At 54.3% G+C, this 19,588-nt stretch overlaps 1 protein-coding gene across 11 annotated transcripts in view; it reads left to right on the forward strand.

Moving 5' to 3' along the window:
- The window catches only part of CHD6 (chromodomain helicase DNA binding protein 6), a 93,597-nt gene that overhangs the window by 69,182 nt on the left and 4,827 nt on the right, over positions 1 to 19,588 (forward strand). For 5 of the 11 annotated variants that reach the window (XM_014886248.2, XM_088175230.1, XM_014886242.2 and 2 more), the window contains exons 21-36: positions 73 to 275; positions 3,554 to 3,713; positions 4,290 to 4,379; positions 5,312 to 5,415; positions 6,002 to 6,131; positions 6,370 to 6,430; positions 7,075 to 7,132; positions 7,781 to 8,000; positions 9,954 to 10,162; positions 11,288 to 12,841; positions 13,445 to 13,593; positions 13,861 to 14,067; positions 14,635 to 15,081; positions 15,712 to 15,900; positions 17,682 to 17,801; positions 18,854 to 18,958. In XM_014886248.2, the coding sequence (XP_014741734.2) occupies positions 73 to 275; positions 3,554 to 3,713; positions 4,290 to 4,379; positions 5,312 to 5,415; positions 6,002 to 6,131; positions 6,370 to 6,430; positions 7,075 to 7,132; positions 7,781 to 8,000; positions 9,954 to 10,162; positions 11,288 to 12,841; positions 13,445 to 13,593; positions 13,861 to 14,067; positions 14,635 to 15,081; positions 15,712 to 15,900; positions 17,682 to 17,801; positions 18,854 to 18,958 (4,006 nt within the window). The remainder of the gene's footprint in view (positions 1 to 72; positions 276 to 3,553; positions 3,714 to 4,289; positions 4,380 to 5,311; positions 5,416 to 6,001; positions 6,132 to 6,369; positions 6,431 to 7,074; positions 7,133 to 7,780; positions 8,001 to 9,953; positions 10,163 to 11,287; positions 12,842 to 13,444; positions 13,594 to 13,860; positions 14,068 to 14,634; positions 15,082 to 15,711; positions 15,901 to 17,681; positions 17,802 to 18,853; positions 18,959 to 19,588) is intronic. The other 6 variants (XM_014886243.2, XM_014886245.2, XM_014886249.2 and 3 more) reach the window with 5 other exon arrangements.

The following is a 19,588-nucleotide window of genomic DNA, read 5'->3' on the forward strand; positions in this document are numbered from 1 at the left end:
GCTCCTGGAGAGAGGTGCCAGCAAGGTTTCTAATTGCACAGGAGTGTTTACTCTGTATTCCTGCTGTTTCAGCTGGGGACGCTGGAAAGATATCCTGACCCATGGGCGGTTCAAGTGGCACCTGAATGAGAAGGACATGGAGATGATTTGTCGGGCCTTGCTGGTGTATTGCGTCAAACATTACAAGGGGGATGAGAAGATTAAGAGTTTTATCTGGGACCTCATCACACCAACGAAGGACGGCCAGAATCAGGCTCTGCAGAATCACTCAGGTATTGCGTGTTCTCTCTGCCATTGCACCTGTACCCATTGCCCTGTGCCGGCCTGCGGGACTGAGGCTGCAGAATTCAAAGCAGAGCTGCTGGAAACAGTCTGCAAGTGTTCGTGCTTCAGCACTGCAATTCTCTTCACAGAGAAAGGGGCTTCCATGAAGCTGACCTCCACATTGACCCTCAGAGCCAGCAGCAGAGGCTGGCTGAGTGAGGGAGGCTCTTTTCTGGCTTTCAATGCAGAGAGAACCTTGTGGTGGGAACAGAGGTACTTCTAAGTCTTCTCTGGCTTGTGAATACTGTCGAGGTTCCCCTGCACAGGGAGATGCTGGGCAGTGAGCTTGTGAGCATCTTATGACCATGTTGGGTGTGTTAGGGATGAGGGTGCTGATTCCACTCAAGGCATGCCTCAGGCTGCTACTCAGGGCCTCACAGGGCACAGCATGGACGTGGTACAGGACCCTGCCTGTGCCTCTGGGCAGCATGGGCAGCTGCACCAGAGAAAGCTGGAGGTGCAGTTGGGCATCCATCTCACACCAAGGTTGTGGGTTTGGTCCCCATATGGGCCGTTCACTTAAGAGTTGGACTCAGTGATCCTTGTGGGTCCCTTCCAACTCAGAATATTCTGTGATTTTGTAATTTCCAACTTTTGTTTCCCCTTGTCATGGTGCTTGTCACAGACTTACTGGTGTGCAGTGCCTGCCCTGATGGGTGGAGGGGCAGTATTGGTTTGTCCTGAGACTTATGCAATGCATAGTGCTCCCCTGGTGATGCTGCCTTCTCTCACTCTATGTAGCAGGACACTTGTCCTAGGCCTGGCTATGTTCTCTCTACTAAGAGACAGTGTGTCTGAGATTCATGTGTCACATGTCAGATCTGTAATTGCATCTGTTGGCTAAAGTAGTCTGTATTCTGTTGTGTAGAAGTTCCCAGTGTATCTTGAGCTTCAGACAGGTCACCCAAAGTCTTCCCAGCGCTGCTCTCCCTCTGGCTCTAGCTCTGCCTCTGATGGACGCTGCGGATTGGCCTCCCCACCTGCAGTACAGTGGCTGCTCTCTGTAGGCTCCCCTAGGGCTGGGGCAGCCTTAGAGCCCACCCTGTGAATGAGGCAGCCATGGGGCCTTTGTCTTCATCGGTGAGCACAGAGTGGCTGCTGGCTCCCTGGATCTGGGCTTGTGGCCTGGGACATATGGTCACTGCCTGTGGTGCCAGAGGGCTCTGGCTGACCTTGTGGCACAGTGCCTGCATCCTGGGGCTCTCAGGACTAGTGAGTGGGGCTGGGGGAGGCCAAAGTGTCCCTCAGGGAGTCAGAGCCCAGCAAGCATGTGCTGCTTGTTCTGTACTTGTGATCTGTGGCACAAGATGAATAGTGAGGGGGCTGGAACTCTCCAGACTGCTTTTTACATCAGGAAGCTAGGCTGAAACCTGGGACTTCTGTTCCCAGATGGTGGAGCACAGGCAAGGCTGTCCTGGAGTGGTGATGCTGCTGAGTGCCAAGTGTATCATAATTGATGCTTAAAAGCCAGCATCATAATTTCCTTCTGCTTGGAAGTGTCCAGCTTGCTTTTGCAGTGTCAGGTCCAAGGATGTGGCTTTTGGTGGCTGCCGTGTTACTCCAGTCACCTCCTGCAATGGCAGTCACTTTGGCAGTGCTGCTTCCTGCTCCTGCCACACAGCCCTGCCCTGAGAGCAGCTGGGAGGGGGCTTGAGAGTCCTGTGGGGAGCAGAACAAGAGTCAGAAACAATTGGTATGAGTGGGCTTGATTTAGATAATGCCAAGTAACAAACAAGCCACTGTTTCAGCAGAAGGTCAGGATTGCTTTAGAGCAAGAGCATTGAATATTGACCAGCAAAGCGACCAGGAGCTTCTCCATCAACTCTTTAGAATGGCTTTTCCCACCTGTGAAACCTCCGTGTTGTCTGGGCCAAAGGAGCAACAACATCTCAGCCTGACGTCAGGAGCTGGAGAAGAGCAGAAGCAGCAGAACCCTTAAGTGCAGAGCAGTGCTCCTTCCTCAGTCGGGAAGTCCTTCAGCAGTAACTGCTGTGGCTCCCCAGGTAGCCTCAGGTACCACTTGTATCTGCAAAGAGCTGACCAGGCAAGTTATGCCCCATTTCTGATGTGCAGAAAGGAGCAGCAACCTTCAGCCCTTGCTTGGGCATCCTGGAGCTCTTCTCAATCCCACATCTGTGGGATCACAAGGACTGAGCACAGCACCCAGACAGTTCGACTCAGAGCTCTGCTCTGATCCAGCACCATCCTGCCTTTCATCCTGGAACAGGCCAAGCTGCTGAGGAAGCAGCATTTGCCCAGAGTTCATCCGGCCAGGTTGGTGCTGAGGATAGGAGCCCTGGTGCCTATTGCAGGCCTTCAGCAGCCAGCTGGGCCACAGCTCTTGTCCTATCACGGAGCTGCAGACTTTATGCAGGAGTTGATGACATGGTGATGCTTTCTCTTCTTACTGGTGTCACAAGACCAGATAGATGGGGTGGGACTGCTCAGGCATCCTTTCTCCTTCATGTCTGCTGTTCCTACCTCAAGAGCAGCTGCCCAGGGAAGCAGCTTATCTCTCTCTGGAGATTCCAAAACCAGTGATCCCACGAGGAGTTGTTTCCACATTCTGCTGTGAACTCACACCTTATTTCAAGGTTGAAATGTGTTTAACTTTCATCTCCAGCCACTGGATCTCATTTTATCTTTGTCAGGCAGATGAGACTGCATTCCCTTTTCCATTGATACCTTAGCCCCCGTGCAGTGATCCAGTTCCCCCAGCCTGGCTCCAGATGCATGGTATAAGAAACAGCCCTTGCAGATCAGATCAGCAGGTCTGCTGCTCTTTGATCCTTTGGGAGCTTCTTGTTTGAACTCTTGTCCCAAATAACTGTCCCCAAAGGGTGACCTTCAGAGGTGGCTGTAATGTCAAAGTAAGTCTCCAAGGGCTATGCCCGGGACCAACGTCCCTTCCATGCTTCATCCCCTCTGTGTGATATTTTTACACATCCAGGGCCACATTCTTATTATTTATTTATTATTAGCACAGCAGTTCAGTTTCTGTGGTGATCCCCAAGTTTTTCACTGAGATGAGAAAAACCCATACTCTGTGTTTGCCCCTTGCTCTTCGTCTCCTTGGCTCTCCAGGCTGCAGCTGGGACCTCTGCATGGGCTACGCCAGCTCCCAGCTCCGCTGCCCCACCCGACCTCCAGTGCCAGAGGTGCCTGGTGGCAGTGCCAGGCCATTCCCGCCGTGCCTGTGGTGCTCACTGGCTGCCACTTGCTATTACAGGCTTGTCAGCACCAGTGCCCAGAGGCAGGAAAGGGAAGAAGACAAAGAACCAGATGCTGCTTCCTGAGATAAAGAACGCAGACTGGCTCGCAACCTGCAACCCCGAGGTGGTGCTCCATGATGACAGCTACAAGAAGCACCTCAAACAACACTGCAACAAGTGAGTCATAGAATCATGGAGTGGTTTGGGTTGGAAGGAGCCTCAAGGAACATCTTTTTACATTACCCTGGCCAAGGGCAGGGACACCTTCCATTATCCCAGGTTTCTCCAAGCACTGTTCAACCTGTCCTTGAGCACTTCCAGGGATGGGGCAGCCACAGCTTCTCTGGCAACCTGTGCCAGGGCCTCACCACCCTCAGAATGAAGAATTTCTTCCTAACATCTAATCTAAATCTCTCCTCTTTTAGTTTAAAACCATTCCCCCTCGCAGGATCCCACATTGGCTCATGGAGACAGTGGGCTGAGGGCCTTTAGTGTTGGGAGGGTGGGAGGGGGCTGTTAAGGGCTCACAGCCCACAGAGGATCACCATGCTCCCACTGCCCACAGTACCCTCCAGCTCATGGAAGCCATGTCCTAAGTGATCCTCCGGCCAGTAGGTCACAGGGCTGGCAGTGTGACACTGCATAGTCATTGCCCAGCCTGCCTTACGGAACTGGGTCCTTCCACGTGGGAAAACAGGTGTGGTGTCAAGCAGGTTTCACTGGCCTTGCTGACCTCTCTGCTGCCCGGGACAGGGTTCTGCTGCGGGTGCGAATGCTCTACTACCTGAAGGCTGAAGTGCTGGGGGAGGCTGCGGATAAAGCCTTTGAGGGGACCCCTGCCAGGTAGGGACCTAACGGTGAACCCCTGCGAGGCTTCTTGGGCTTGAGCGCTGCCACAGGTATCTGACCGAGCCACATCTGGGCTCTCTGTGGCTCCAGATGAATCAGACCCCAGGTCTTCCTCAGGCAAAACTGCACCCTCAGGCAGCCGCCTGGCCTGTGCAGAGACTGCAACCATGGCAGCCCTGCTGAAGCAGCTGAGACTGTAGCTCCAGCCTGGGAGTGATGGGGACCTGCAGGGACACCCTGCAGGAAAATGTTTCTGAGTACTGCTTGACAAATAGGCCCTTATACAAAGTGAGAGTCCACAGACACTGCTCCCACTCTCAGGGCCAGGCCTCAGAGCAGAGCATGCCCCATCGCTGTGGCATGCAGTCCTTCCCAGAGCTGGGAACAGTGGGACCCACAGGCTCCATAATGGCACTGAGCCTGCAGCCTGCTAGCTCCTGACCTTTCTGCAAAGACTCAGCTCTCAGTGCTTCTCAAAGAAGTGTGATATGCTTAGCTTAAAAGCTTTATTTCCCCAAGTAGGGGCTGCTGCCTTCCCCAGCACAGCTCCATCAGCACCAATGTATGTGGGGAGGCACAGTTCTTTTGGGGTTGGTAGGCGTGAAGTGTTTTATCCCTAGACATGCTGTTCAGGTAGGACAGGATCTTCAGTCCTCTGGTGTTGCTTGGGTGGGAGGGGAGAGAGGGCACTCACTGCCCTGGAGAAAGAGGAGGAGGGCAGCAGGTTGTAGTGGAACCAAGATTCCAGCTCTTGACCAGGGAGATGTGTACCCGTGTCATGGTAGGGCCCCAAACCAGTGTCATTAGCTGTCCCCAAGCCAGCAAGCAGTGGTTCCTGCCTCCCCCTGTCCCTTCTGAGCCATGCCCAGTGCCCCTCAGTGTCTGGTGAGGCTGGGAGAGGGGTGTTCATACCATGTCTGCCACAGGGAGCTGGATGTGCTGCTGCCAGACATTGACTACGTGGAGATCCCAGTGGACTGGTGGAATGCTGAGGCCGATAAATCCCTGCTCATTGGCGTCTTCAAGCACGGTGTGTACCCAGCTGTTTGGTGGGTGCTGGTGTGTGAGGGAATGAGTACCTCTGGTATTGGAGGGGATGTCATGTCAGTGCAAGGGACAAAGCCATGGCCGTGCTCCGCAGCCACACAGCACCAAGACAACTCTCCCCAGGAGCCAGCAGCATGTTTGGGTGGGGAACAGGCACCCCATGGTGCCCAGGGTGGGCATGGCACACCTCGTGGTAGACTCTGATTTGCCAGGAGCAGTGTGCAGTTGCTGTATGAGGGCAAGGAGAAAGGCACAGATCTTTTTTGGCCTCGTCATGGAGTCCTGGTGGGGTTTCCAGGAGACACAGGGCTGTGAGCCCCAGCTGCACCCTGCATGGTGGCTGTGGTGCTGCTGGGTGGGATGGGAAAATGACCTTCCCCTTTGCCTGCTGCCTAGGGGCTGCGGAGCCATTAGCAGCTTTCGGGAAAGTGTTGTGAATTTCTGGGGGTGAGAATTGCTCTCATGCTCGCACAGAGGGAGTGAGAGCCAGGTGGGGAGCTGTGTCCCAGGAACGGGAGGTTGTTGTGAACCTTGCTGTGTGCTGTCTGTCTGTCCTGATGGCGTGGCAGGTTACGAGCGGTACAATGCCATGCGGGCGGACCCAGCGCTGTGTTTCCTGGAGAAGGTGGGCATGCCAGATGAGAAGCTGCTCTCTGCCGAGCAGGGCGTCAGCGATGGGTCACAGGATGCAGCTGAAAGGTGGGCAGGGGATGGAGCCGAGCTCTCGCAGCAGCCTGGCTCACTGCTGGGGTAGTGCGGTGGAGGGAGGGAGCAGGCTGTGCTTCTGAGCACAGAGGGGAGGGCAGAAGGGAGCTGGTCCCTAGTATGAGGTGGAAGGATGGCATGAGCACCAATTCTTTGCTTCTTGGTGCTGAGAACTGGCATAGCCACAGGGGCTGTGCTACCACTACCAGGGACTGTTCACTCTCTCACCTAGGGGCAGCGTGGAAAAAGAAGAGAGCAGTGGAGAAAAGCTGGAAGGGCTGTCAAAACAGGAGGTGAGTGGCACGCACAGTGGTAGATACAAATCTGATGCTGCCCAGCCTGCCCTGCAGTGCAGGCTTAGCTCCACGAGCTCTGCTGTGGGGCAGTAGGGAGCCAGCATGGCTGGTCTGCCTGGTGTGTGCCCTGTCCTGTGTGCATTGCCTCTGCTCCCTGGAGCACAGCTTCTGCTCTGTGCTATCTGTGGACCTGGGCAGCATCTTCCTTCTGAGGAGCTGAGGGGTATTGAGGGCTGGGGAATGCTGGTTCTCACTCTTGGTTGGCATCAGGAGCCACGTGAGGCCCTGGCAGAGGAGGCAGGGATGTCCCAAAATAAATGGCCTTGGGAGAGAGAAAGATCAGGGAATGAGGCAGCACAGGAGGTTGTTGGAACAGTGGAGGCAGTCACACTGCTGCTGTCCTGAGCAGTGGCACTACAGCCTCTGTCACTGTGGTGATCCTTCCCTCCAGACCCAAAATGGCATCTCTGAGCTGTCACCTCTCTGATCCCGTGTGCTGAGCACAGCCAGCATCTGCAGCCTAAGGGTATTGGACACAACCCTGCCCATCCCACACCCTACACCCTGCCAAGGGTGGGGGTGCTGTGAGTGCAGGGGGTTATGTGGGGGTTTGAGCCCTCTCTGATTGTTTCCTTTTGCAGGATATCGTGGCTGCTGGGGTGGGTGAAGCCAGTGAGAAGCGGGACGAGCCAGCGACAGGTGAGGCCATGTCTCCTGCATTGTGGTCCATGGCTTCTCAGGGTTTGGTGTGGCACAGCCAAGCCTGAGTGCTACCCCAGGCACTGCTTGGTGGGAGGAACACATTACTGGGCTGGAGGGACATGCTGCTCTGTGTTAGTGGGTGAGGCAGCTCAGCCTGGGCAGGGGGCCTCATGCACAGACTCACAGGTGACCTATGGATAGGCCCTGTGGCAGGGCAGCCAGGGTTCCAGCCAAAGCTACCCAGGATGACTGAAAGCCATTAGCCTGCTCTTATTCATGCAGTTGCCTGCATGAGATGAGTGTGTGAGGTCCCTGCAGTGGGCAGTTTTGGCACATGCCGTGGGCTGGCTGGCCCCACTGCTGAGTAGGGAGCTGCAGTTTTTTCCCATACATGGCCTGCCCCGGAGCTATAATTCCTACCCTGATGTCAGCCTCTGGACTCTCTCTGAAGGAAGCTAAGACATGATGAGGCTGTTAGCCTGCAGGCCCGGGGATGGTCACGTGGTCCCCTACTCATGACTGTGATTGCTGATGCTCCCCAAGGGAGGCAGAAGGTGGGAGGAAGCTGTTGGAGCTTGCCAGAGGATGTGGGAACCTGTGGCTTGGATGTGTGCTAAATACTAATGTCCTTGCTGATGTTTGAAGCCCAGGATGGCTCCGACTCAGACAGATCCTGCTGGCCTGTCTCCTCTGCTCTCACGGCCAGACTGCGGCGACTCGTCACCGTCTACCAGCGCTGCAACCGCAAGGAGCTGCCTCCCCGCACCGAGATGCTGGTGCCTGGTAACCATGGCTACTGGCTGCAGGACGAGATGTTCCGGAGAGCCTCCGAGATGGACTCGGTGAACAAAGAGATGCAGAAAAGGTATTGCAGCAGAGGAGCTTTTACAAAACTGATTTCGCCCACTTAAATTCCTTAGCCCTCAGAACTGACGCAGGCAAATGTCACCAGAGCTGTCTGTGTTGCCGGCTGCCCAGGGCATGGAGTCACACGGGTCCTTGCTGGGTTGGGAATGTGCTCAGCAGTCAGCCCAGCTGGGGAGCAGCCTCCACTGCAAACTGGAGTTCGTGGGTAGCAGGTGGTGACACTGAATGGAAATGAGGGGAAAGCTCTTCGGGGTCAAATCCAGTGTCTGCTGGGCCAGGGGTCAGTCTCAGCAGAGGAGAGTTGTGTCCTTGGGACACACTGTGGATGAGGGTGACTGATGAGCACTGTCACAGGCCGTGAGCAGTGCCCTTCCAACCATTGTGGCTCTCACCACTGGCTTTGCCTACTGCTCATGGCCTCTGGAGCCCAGTGGTGACATACCTTGCATTGTGCTCCCATTTAATTTGTGTCCCAGTAAGTGGGAGGGGGTTGGGACTGTCCCAGCACCCTGGGTGGCTCTTTGCAGCTGTTGGGAGGGTGTGCACAGGCTGATTCTGCTGCCGTTGCTGCCAGTCTCCCATGCCACCCTGGGACTGGGACTCTCTGTGGTGACCAGCCCTCAATGGTTTTGCCTCCTGTGAACCTGTCCCTGCAGCAGGACACACGTAACCACATGGTATGTGTGTGCCTTGTGCTCTGTTCTTGGCCTCCTTGTGTAGAAGCTGCTCCAGCCCACCTTCCCTTTCCCCTTTTTCTGGACTTCTTCCAGTCGTACCATCCCTTCTTCGAGATAGGGGCATCAATGGTTGTGCTGTGGATATCACAACAGCTTGGTGTCTCCTGCTCCTTAATTCTCTAGGCTTTTTTTAGGGAAGATTGCCTTATAGGAGTTTTCCACTAGCTTTTAATTTGAGGCCTTCTGAAAAATTCACCATTGAGCTCCTTGATTTGGATTATTAATATATTTATTAACTTTCTTCTTGTTCTCATTTTTAAAATGAAACGTGACTGCAGCCCCTGGGTGGCAATGCTGACCCAGGTGTATTTTTGGGCAGTTGGAGAGTGCTGTGGGTGTTGTCACTTTGTCTCCTTTCCTTTGACGTATCTCAGCTGCTTGCTGGTGCTGGCTCAGAGCTGCAATTCAGAGGCTGAGAAGTGACTGGAAACTCTTCAGGCCTCAGTGCTCCCCTTTTCCTGCCCTTGCCCTGCTGTGTGCACCCAGGTCTATTCTCTGTGCTGTTTCTCTGGGCTCTGCCTGGGGTTGTATTTGCCCAGGACACTTCACCATCTCTGTCCTTTGAGTGGTCCCCACAAGGTGAAAGCTCAGAGGGTCCAAGCCAGCATGAAAGTTGTGTTCTAAGAGTGCTCTATCTGAACTCCTCCATCCCCACTGCCACTCTCCTCTGAGAGAGATGGGGAGGGGGTGACACCCAGGAGTCCACAGGACTCAGTAAGGTGAGTTGTGTTTGTTACTGGGACCCTTACAGCAGCAAGCCCCAGTCTCAGTTTCCCTCTTGAAGAGGCTGGATGAAAACTGTGTCTGCATATCCTTCCTTTGTAATTCCTGGTACAGATTACTGACCTTTCCATGGAAGTGAAACAGCTTGATGTGGCAGGAAGGGAGTAAATGGGATAGGTTTGTGCTTCCACAGAAGATGCTGGAGCCTGCACCCTGTTGGCAGTACAGCCCAGAGCTGCACTAAGGGGTTTCTTGAAACAGCCAAGAGGGTTTTTTCAGCAATGAGTTGAGAGTCAGAGGGCTCGTGGCCTCTGCTCCTCCTCCCTGTGCACCAGAGGGCAGAGCATCTTGGGCTGTGGTGGTCTCCTCAGTGTGCTCCTCCTGGACACCTCCCTCAAAACGGTTGGTCAGTAATTAGACCATACTCTCTGAGCCTCTTTGCCTGCTCTGGGCCCAGAACGTGTCTTAGTGGTCTCCTCCTTGCTCCACAGGTGGACCAGGAGGGAGCAGGCAGATTTCTACCGCACTGTCTCCTCCTTTGGGGTTATCTATGACCAAGAGAAAAAAATCTTTGACTGGGCCCAGTTCCGAGCCATCTCTCGACTGGAGAAGAAGACTGATGAGAGCCTGGAGAAGTACTTCTACAGCTTTGTGGCCATGTGCAAGAATGTCTGTGGTCTCCCTTTATGGAAAGAGGATGGTGAGTGGAAATTGCATGGCCTATGTGGGGGTAATGGTAGGTCCGTGTAGAAGGGATCCCACTCCTCTTGTGAAGCAGGAGAGCAAGGGAGGAGCTTCAGAGACAGTTGGAAGCAGTGAGATGCAGGCTATGGGCTTGCAGCAGTCATGCATTTCTGGCTGCCTTGTCCCCACCATGTAGTGCCTCCCTGGCACAGTGGGAGGGCAGAGCAGCCCCATGGACTCCTGCTCCTGCTCTCACAAAACTTTCAGAGTTCTCACAAGAAATCACAACCAGTTTTATCCAAGGTAGCAACCTCTATATGTGAGAGACAAGTAGAGCTCACACAAAGCATAGCTCCATGCTGGAGCTGGGGGTTGTTTGGATGAGCTTTAGGTTGTTTGGATGAGCTGTATTGCTGCTCTCCAAGCATCCCTCAGGTGCCGTTGGACAGAGTCCACTCCATCTATGCTTGTGCTGACTGTGGAGCTCTGCTGCATGGTAAATGGAGCCTGGATCCACTGCAGGAGGCTCGGGAAGCCTGCCCAACACACAGGGCATCCATTTTCATTGAGTTCTCTGCAGAGGCCCTGCATTGGCACCACAGAGGACATGACAGATGAAAAGCTCCTTGGAGGCTATTTAGGCACAAAGCGATTTGTTTCCAATAGCAGCAGAAAACATTTTGCCCCAGAGCTGTAATGGGGTCTAGTCTTAGGCACAGTTCTTTGTGTGTGTGTGTTGTGCCTTAGGTAGGTGTTCCTCATCAGAAGAGCTGCACGAGTTGCCCTTCCCTGATAATGGGCTGAAGGGCTACCAGAGGCTCAGAGTGCCAGGAGCTGCTCTGCCTGCAGGTCCAGGCTGCTCCAGCACTGCTGCTGCTGCTGGAGCAGAGCTCAGAGAAGACTCTGAAATCCTCTGCAGCTGGTGCCGCTCTTGATCCAGCTGCTCAAGTCAGGGGGTTTTACTCCCTGTGTCCATTTGGTGGGATATGACTGGGAGGTATCGGGACTGAAAAAAGAGGCCTCAACAGTGGCTGCAAGCACTCGTGCCACCTTACCTTCAGTATGAGCAAGGGTTAAAAGCCTCTGAGGAACTTCTGCCAACGCAAATAACGTGTCCTTGGCTTTGCTGTCCCTGCTGTAGGTCCTCCAGACCCTGACATCTATGTGGAGCCCATCACGGAGGAGCGTGCTGCCAGGACGCTGTACCGCATCGAGCTGCTGCGCAAGGTGCGCGAGCAGGTGCTCAAGTGCCCCCAGCTCCAGGAGCGCCTCAAGCTGTGCCGGCCCAGCCTCTACCTGCCCGTGTGGTGGGAGTGTGGCAAACACGACCGGGACCTGCTGATCGGCACCGCCAAGCATGGCCTGAACCGCACTGACTACTACATCATGAATGACCCCCAGCTGTCTTTTCTAGACGCATACAGAAACTATGCCCAACATAAAAGAACGGGGCTCCCAGGCCCAGAAACCCTGTGCTGCCTTTATCAGTCTAACTCCAAACTCTACAGTTCCCCCATGTACAGCCAGATGGACCAGACCTGTGAAACCCTGGAGAACGAAGCCGAGAGTCACATCAAGCTAGAAACCGTGGACAGCACCATGTCCCAGGCCGGGGGCAGCCCACTGGATGCAAACTGTGAAACATTCATGTCTGAAGTCCGGGACATCATTTCCAGTAACTACGACGAGAGCTCGCTGCCAGACTCCCTGGTGTGCATGATGTACGATGAGAAGGCCTGTCCCAGCGAGCAGAGCTCCCTTGCCAGGGACAGCCCAAGCTGCACAGATGTTGGAAGCAGCATTGCCAAACTCTCCGAGGGCAAGCTGGAGGGGGATGAGGATCCATCCAGCTGTGATGCAGATGCCATGAGAGAGGCTCCCTTCCTGGAGGGTTTGCAGGTGGGCTCTGACCGAATAGACAATCAGAATGAGGAAGCTGAGCCTTCACCTTCTACTCCCGAGAGCAGTCCTTCACAGAGTGCCCCAAGCAAGCTCAGCAAAGGCTTGGAACAGAAAGAAGCACTTGCCAGCCCGGCGGTGGGGCTGCCCGAGCATGGAACCATGGAAAGAGTCCTAGGTGTGGGGCTCTACAGTCCCAGTCTTCATAACTACGAGCTAAAGGTTCCTCCTGAGCAGAGGTTCATCAGTCTGCTGCAGGAGAAAGGACTGGAGGCAAAGTTGGGGCCAAGTCAGAGCCATAGCGAGGAAGATGAGGAGGAAGAAGAGGACGATGATAACTCTGAGGCCGCAGCAGATGCTGTGGAAGGCTTGAATGGTCCCAGGACCAGAGCTGATTGTGACCCCGAGGCTCATGAACTGGGGGGTGAGGAGCAGAGCTCTGGTCTCCCCACACCTGAGGACACTTGCCCAGAAGATGTAAATGGCGAGAGGGAGGCCCTGGGGCTGGGGGAGCCCAGGGCAGAGGGCAGGGAGGACTGTGGCTTGAATGAGGAGAGCACCCAGCAGCACTCACCGGGCCAGGCTCAGAGCCAGCCCTTCAGCCTGCCCACACCTCTGCCTCAGGGGGGGCCTCGGGGGGCAGAGCCCCCCTGTGTCAGGGGGAAACCCTTGGGCCGAGATGCTGAGGGGCGGACAGGCTGCACAGAGGCCCCACACCCTGAGCCTCAGGGCGTAAAGCAAGAAGAGTGTGAGAACAGAGATGACGGGGAGAAAGCCAGCAGCAACCAGAGCCCAGGTATGGTCCTGAGAGCTCCCTCAGGTTGACAGTCACCTCTAGCTATGGTGGGAGGGACCTGCTGTCCTCTCTGCAGAGCTAAACCTTGGGGCTGGCCAGCCTGTGGAGTGGCCTCCCATCTGTAGGAGCTGAGGTCCCTTTAGCTACTGCAGCTGGGAGCAAAAGGCGTTGGGGGCTGCATTTGCAGAACTCTCTCTCTGAGAGTTCTCTCAGAACTCTCCACCCTGAGCCCCAGCAGCCCTTCTGCTAAGAGCATGACATACAATGCAGGATTCCTTTCCCTTTCTGGCACAGGGCACTGCCTGTTGAGCAGCTCCCTTTGGAAAAGCATATGCCCTTCTTCTCGCCCACCTAGGAATGGTCAGAGATGGGGGGCTACTGCAAGTCTCCCAAACTCAGCTCAGGAGAGTGATGGTCCTCCCTGAGCAGCTTGGGGACCCTGCCCTGATCCAGGTCTGCTGCTTCTCTTAGAGACTCTTGGGGACTGTTCGGGACCTTTGTGGAGCCAGCTGGGCATTGGGGTGGGAATGTGTGAGGAGATGCTCCCCACCTCTAGATGGGGAGAAAGGCAGGATGGTGGTAGGCTCTCCCTTGTTTTTTCAGATGGTCCAGAGAAGTACTTGGAGGAAGAGAACAAGAATTCTGCTTCTGTCCTGCCTGGGGAGATTGATGATCTTCATGATGCCCGGGCACCGACCATTGCCCAGCTGCTGCAGGAGAAGACACTTTACTCCTTCTCTGAGTGGCCTAAGGTGAGGTTAAAATGAACACAATTTGTATCAAAGTGGCCAGCATTGGCTCACACAGCTCCAGCTCTGCCTCCTGCTCCTCTGCACACCCCATTGGATGCTCTGGCCAAAGTGTTCTTCCTAAGCGCCTGTGCCATGATGATGCTTGCCCCTAAAGCAGTTCCCTGCTGAGCTGAGATCATCTGGATTGGGCTTGATTTTAATCCTGAGCTGTCATACACGGGTCAGTCATTCCGATTTTAGCTTGCCACCGTGCAATTCTGTTTGCAGGACCGTGTGATCATCAACCGCATTGACAACATCTGCCATGCCATCCTGAAGGGCAAGTGGCCTTCCTCCAGCCAGCAGTTTGAGTCACAGAGCCTGCTGACAACCCCAGCCATGGCCAGCAACACTGGCAGCAGGAGCAGCTTTACTGAGTCAGAAGCCCCTGATCCCAGCTTCAATAACGGGGTCTTAATGTCACGCGTACAAAAGGTGAGGGGGGCCCTCAGGCAGTGACAGGCTGGAGTGAGACATTGCCCAGAAGTACTCAGGAGTTTCTCAGGTGGGGCCCCTTAGTGCCAGGTGGGTTGTATAATACACGGCTTTAGCCACTTGGTCCCCTGGTGATAGCTCCTAGTGAGCGCCCCGTGCTCTCAGCACCCTGCTGCTCTCCCTGGACGGCAGCTGTTATTGGCATCTCCAGACATCCCACTGGTATGCCAAAGGAAGGAGTGCAAGGAGCACTGCCCTGTCAAGTCCCCAGCTCCCAAGTCCCAGTGCCCCAGTCCCCAGCAGTCACACTGGACAGGAGCTGGTGGCCTGGGGCCCCAGCAGCTGGCAGAGCAGCCATGGTTATAACACCTTGGGATATTTGAGTGTGTGCGAGGTTGCTCCTGCGCCATCCCCACACAGGGAAAGAGATGTGATGTGCCCAGGGAAGGGACATCCCTCAGGGCTCCTTGGAGGGGCGGATGGCCATTAGCTCAGTGCTGGTGTGAGGAGCTGTTCCCTGGGCAGGGCAGGAACAGCTGTAACCCTCTGTGGCTTTGGTACACACAGGAAGGTTTCCTGAGCCCTGCCTTTGCAAAAGACGAGCGGAAGCACAGGAGACCCTATGAATTCGAGATGGAAAGAGATGCCAAACAGAGGAGCCTGGAGCAGCTGGCAGCAGCCCATGTCCATCCCCCCATTGTGCTGAACGGCTGGCGTGAGGCAGCAGTGGACTTGTCCAGAGCCTCTGATGGGTCCCCAGGGAGCTCCTCTCCTTTCCCCCTGAACACAAACATGCCCAAACTGGGGACTGTGAATGCCCTCCAGAGCTCCCTGGGCATGGACTTGTCTGGTATCCTACAGGCAGGGTTAATCCATCCTGTCACTGGACAGATTGTAAATGGCAGCCTCCGAAGAGATGATGCTGCCATGAGAAGGAGAAGGGGCAGAAGGAAAAATGTCGAAGGGATGGACCTCATCTTCTTGAAGGAGAGGCCTCTTCCAAACAGGCTGCCGGTGAGTTGATGCTCCCTCCTTTCACATGGACCCAGTGGAGTCAGCACAGTTTGTTTCATGGCCCAGCTCTTCCCTCCAAGCTCTGCTGCCCATGACACTGCACAGCTTCCTCCAGGGCAGCTTAGTTTGTGCAGGACGAGGCAGGGAGGAAGGGAAGTTATCCCTCTGTTTTACAGCACTCTGGAGTGTTTGAATCGTTGTAAGCATTATCAAAAGCAGCTGTCCCACCTCAGGGAATGTTTAGGTTTCGAGAAGATGAGGAAGACAAGATCCTACTTCACCCTCTCTCCTTGTCCTGGGGTCCACTCAAAGAATGGAGCAATACCAGTGCCCCTAGACCACTTTTAGGAGTGATCCGAGGGGAAGTTTGTCTTCCTGGTGATCAGAGTGTTTCCTTGTGAGTTCAGAATCATCTCCCAGCTCTCTCTGCCTTCCCTACCACCAGTGCTGGAGATGGAGTGGAAATGTAATGTGGTGGTGGGTGGTGATTTAAGGAAGAGGCACTGGGAGTATATGAATTAGTCTGTGTGATGGGAGCAGATGACCTGCTTTGGGAGCTGTGCTTCTCGGGGTGCACATGCATCATTGCATGCTGCTGATGGGCTCTCCCTGCTCCTCCTTCCACGGCAGGATGTTCAGGAAGACCAGCCACAGCCCCCTCAGAACAGTCCCCTCCCTGATGGGCCGGTTGCTGCTACCTCAACTCCACAGCCAGTCCCAGCTGCAGGCAGCCAAGAGAAGGCTGTCCCGAATAAGAGTCTCCTTGACTGGCTCCGGCAGCAGTCTGACTACACACTCGATGTTCCCAGCTTTGGCACAGTAAGGGTGGCCTTCAGTGGCGTGTGTGTGTGTGTGCCTGCCTTGTGTGTTGCCCTTTCCTTTGTGATAGGCTTTTTCTTGTAACATGGTTTGTGGTGTTCATTGGGGCTGTTCAGGGATTCTTGACATGTTTAAGAGGTGAGCACCGTTCCCCTGTACAGGAACAAAAAGCACTTGCTGCTGGAGAACTCCTCTCCTTTCCCCCAGAATACAGACATGCCCAGATGGGGGACTGTCAGTATCCTCAGGGCTCTCTGGATGTATACCTGTCTGGCATCCTCCAGGAGCTGAGCCCTGTTGCCCAGGGTTGGTTTTCCAGCTGCAGTGCATCCATCTGCCCAATGCACAATGTCTTCCAGAAGTGCCAGGGATGGATGGGGACAGAAATGAGAAAATGGATTTAAGGTGCTCAAGGTCTGTCTATGTTGTTCTTTTTCACCTGGGCAGTGCTGTTGTACTAAATAAGGTTCCCAGGCAAGAGAAAATCTGCTCTCTTTAAGAGCCAGACCAAAGAGGCTGTGTTGGAGGTTGACAGGCTATGACCGTGTGGCTGTGGATGGTCTCAAAAAGCAGTTGCTCAGAGTGAGGTGCACAGTCCGAATCTTCCTGCTGTCTCATAAACCTCCACCTCTTGGTTTCACAGGTCGGTTTGCTACAGGTTTCAGCTTATTTAGCCTGATGGACCATGTGGTAGGCAGAGCACAGGCCATGAAACAGAGCAGGAAGAAATGTGGTGGTAAAACAGAAAAGACTGCATCTTGGTCCTGGAGAATCATGTGCCCAAGGCAGGGGTTTCCTGGAGCTTGGAGTACAGGCAAGACATTAGCCTTTTGAGGCTTACTAAAGATGAGGGGTGAGGAGCCCAACATTTGCTCAGCAGGTTGGCCTTTGCTTTTCAAAGTCCAGCGACACATCCAGCTGTGTGCCCAGGGCCAGACTCACAGGAGCAGGTGTGGAGGTGCCTTCCCACTCCTTCCCAACAACCTTGACTTCCAGGGAGGTAGTGGAGCTTACCCTGTCTGACCATGCCTCTGGTGAAGCTCTTGCTCCCAGCAAGCTGCCAGTGCCCCAGGCCAGCCCTGCAGGATCTATTCTCTCTGGGTAGGATGGATTGAGAGAGGCTTTGGGGTACTGCAGTAGTGCAGTTCAAAGGATGAACTGCATTCAGGGTCTTTTTCTGACTCTCAGGAGCCCACACTGTCCAAGTTGTTCATCATAATGCTCCATCCCTGCAGGCACATCGACAGTGGGACTTAGTGCATGCAATGGGTGTGCAATGACTCGGCTCTAACTCGGTAGGTTGCAGTTCAGAGGGCTCTGATCCCAAAGAAACATGGTGCAGCATCTCTGTGGTGAAAACATCCAAAAGAGGAAGGAAACACAGCACAGCTGAGCTGGTGAGAAGCAGGTGGCTGTATGAATGTGACACAAGTGGCACACACAGACCTGTTCTCTCTTTACTGGCTGTATGCAGTGTCCTGTTTACAAATGCATGTATAAAAACCTGCAGCATCAGGAGTGAAGGGGAGTAGGAAAGGACTAGAGCACTCTTAGTGGGGTACTTTGGAGACCCCTTTGTATGAACAAAAATCAGTTTTACTCATCTGAGAGCTGGTCCTGTGGCAGGGAGCAGTTTGTGCTGCTGGTGCTGCTCCTGCCTCAGCCCGAAGGGATTCCCTGTCCCTTGGGAGCCCATCCATGCTGCTCTCCCGCAGGGTTTGTAGCCAGCCAGGCTCATTAAGACATCTAGTCTCATTAACATTGTCTTGTTTGCACTCCAGAATTTTTCAGACAAGCCCAAGCAGAGGAGGCAGCGCTGCAAGGACCCCAACAAACTGGACATTAGCTCTCTGACGGGAGAGGAGCGGGTGCCGGTGGTACATAAGGGTACCGGACGGCGGGTAAGCGAAGGCCTGTTCTGTGCTCTGCCCTCAGTGTCCCAAAATGCTCGGCAGACCTTGAGCTCACCTGTGGGGGAGATTTAATCCAGAGAAGCCTGTGGATGAGACAAACATCTGAATAGGTCTCTAATGTACATTATCCTGTGACACGTGTGCCCGGGATCATGCAGACCTGTGAAATAAGTGGCTGGCTGTGTGAACTGAGGGATGTGGGAGTGTCATCCCTTGCCAGGGGGCACAGACCCCTCAGTGGCAATGGGATGCAGCCTTTGGCTTTAAAGCCACCCTCAGCACAGCCCTGTCATATGCTTCCCATTCTGGATTTGATTGTTCCCCTTGAGTTCATTGCAATATGCCACAAATTGTAACATTGCCATGTAAATACCTTCGGTTTGTTCCTCCTTATGAGGTACAGGCCAGAGCACACCAATACCCATCCCTCTGCTGGGCTTGAAGAAAGTCAAGGGTTGGAAGGGCTTTTTCTTGCTTTCTGAGCAAGGAGCTTGGATTTACTTGTCTGCAGTTTAATCTCCAGGGCACTGATGTTCATTTCTCTGAGCAAGAAGGAGTGTTTAGGAGTACTTTGCACTGAAATTTAGTTCTTAAGCACACCCAGAACTGTACAAGGTCAGAAGGTGATGTGACATTAATCACATCTAAAAGCAAAATTAAAAGAGTGAGGCAGTAAGGTTGTTTCAGATACATCTGTGTTCCCCTTTGTTGCCCACATGCTGGCCTTTCCTGGGTGAGTTGGGGACTTTGCCAGTTCTAAATACGGCTTTTACAGAAGCTCTGTCCCTGTCACTGGTACCTGGGAGGGTGATGGGCTGGGCCACAGAGGCTGAACCTGCCTTTTCTCCCTGAGCTGTGTGTCTGGAGGCAGCAGGCCCACACCAAATCCTGCAGAAAGGCAAGTGTAGCAAGGCAAGAGTCTCCACCCCAGCCAAATTGCAGCCCAAAGTAAGAAGCTAGGGGAAGTGTAATCATATTTTTTGTATTATTTTACATAACTCTCTCTGCAATAGAGGTCATCCTTCTGCTGTGTTTTATAGTTAGGGGGAGCCACGGCACCAGCATTGAAGGAATTGCCAAGGTGGCTTGATGCAAACTTGGAGTATGCTGTTGCAGCTGACTGGGCTGACATTGTTAAGCTTTCAGTAAGTTAGAGCTTTTGGAGAAATCTGTATCATATCATCTTTTCTTTTCCCCTCCCCATCCCCACAACCTTTCTCCAGTGAGGATCTGGGAGCTTCGAGGCAGACCCTGGGCTGGGCGAGTGGGAGGGGATGGCTGCAGCCCCAGGGCAGAGCGGGACGTGGGGCCATGGCCAGGCCACAGAGAGGGGCCAGAGCCCCGGGAGTGGGGCTCAGCATGCCTGGCTGGAGAGCTTTGGGATGCTTAGGGTAGCAGGGGCAAGAGAAATGCCCTAGGAGCTGGACAGCAGGGTGTGGACAAAGCATTCTCATGGGTCAAATTTTCAAAAACACCTCTAGTTGACGCTTTTCCTCAGCTCCTGTGAACTCTGTCTGCACAGCCGTGGGCCCACCAAAGGCCTGAAGGGTCAGGCACTGGCAGGGAGAGGGGCAGGACAGAGCCTCCTGTGCCACATTCACCCACTCTGGCCATCCAGCAGTCCCTGCCTGGTGTGTGGCAGAGCGTGGAGAAGGAACGCTCTTCCCTGCGGCACACATGGCACTGCCAGATCGCCCTGCCCTGCCACACGGGCTGGCATGATCCAGACCTCTTCCTGCAGTCCCTCTCACCTGCTGCCTGGTTTTGGGCTGCAG

This window comes from Sturnus vulgaris, chromosome 17 (assembly GCF_052056855.1).
Source record: "Sturnus vulgaris isolate bStuVul1 chromosome 17, bStuVul1.hap1, whole genome shotgun sequence".
NCBI lineage: Eukaryota > Metazoa > Chordata > Aves > Passeriformes > Sturnidae > Sturnus > Sturnus vulgaris.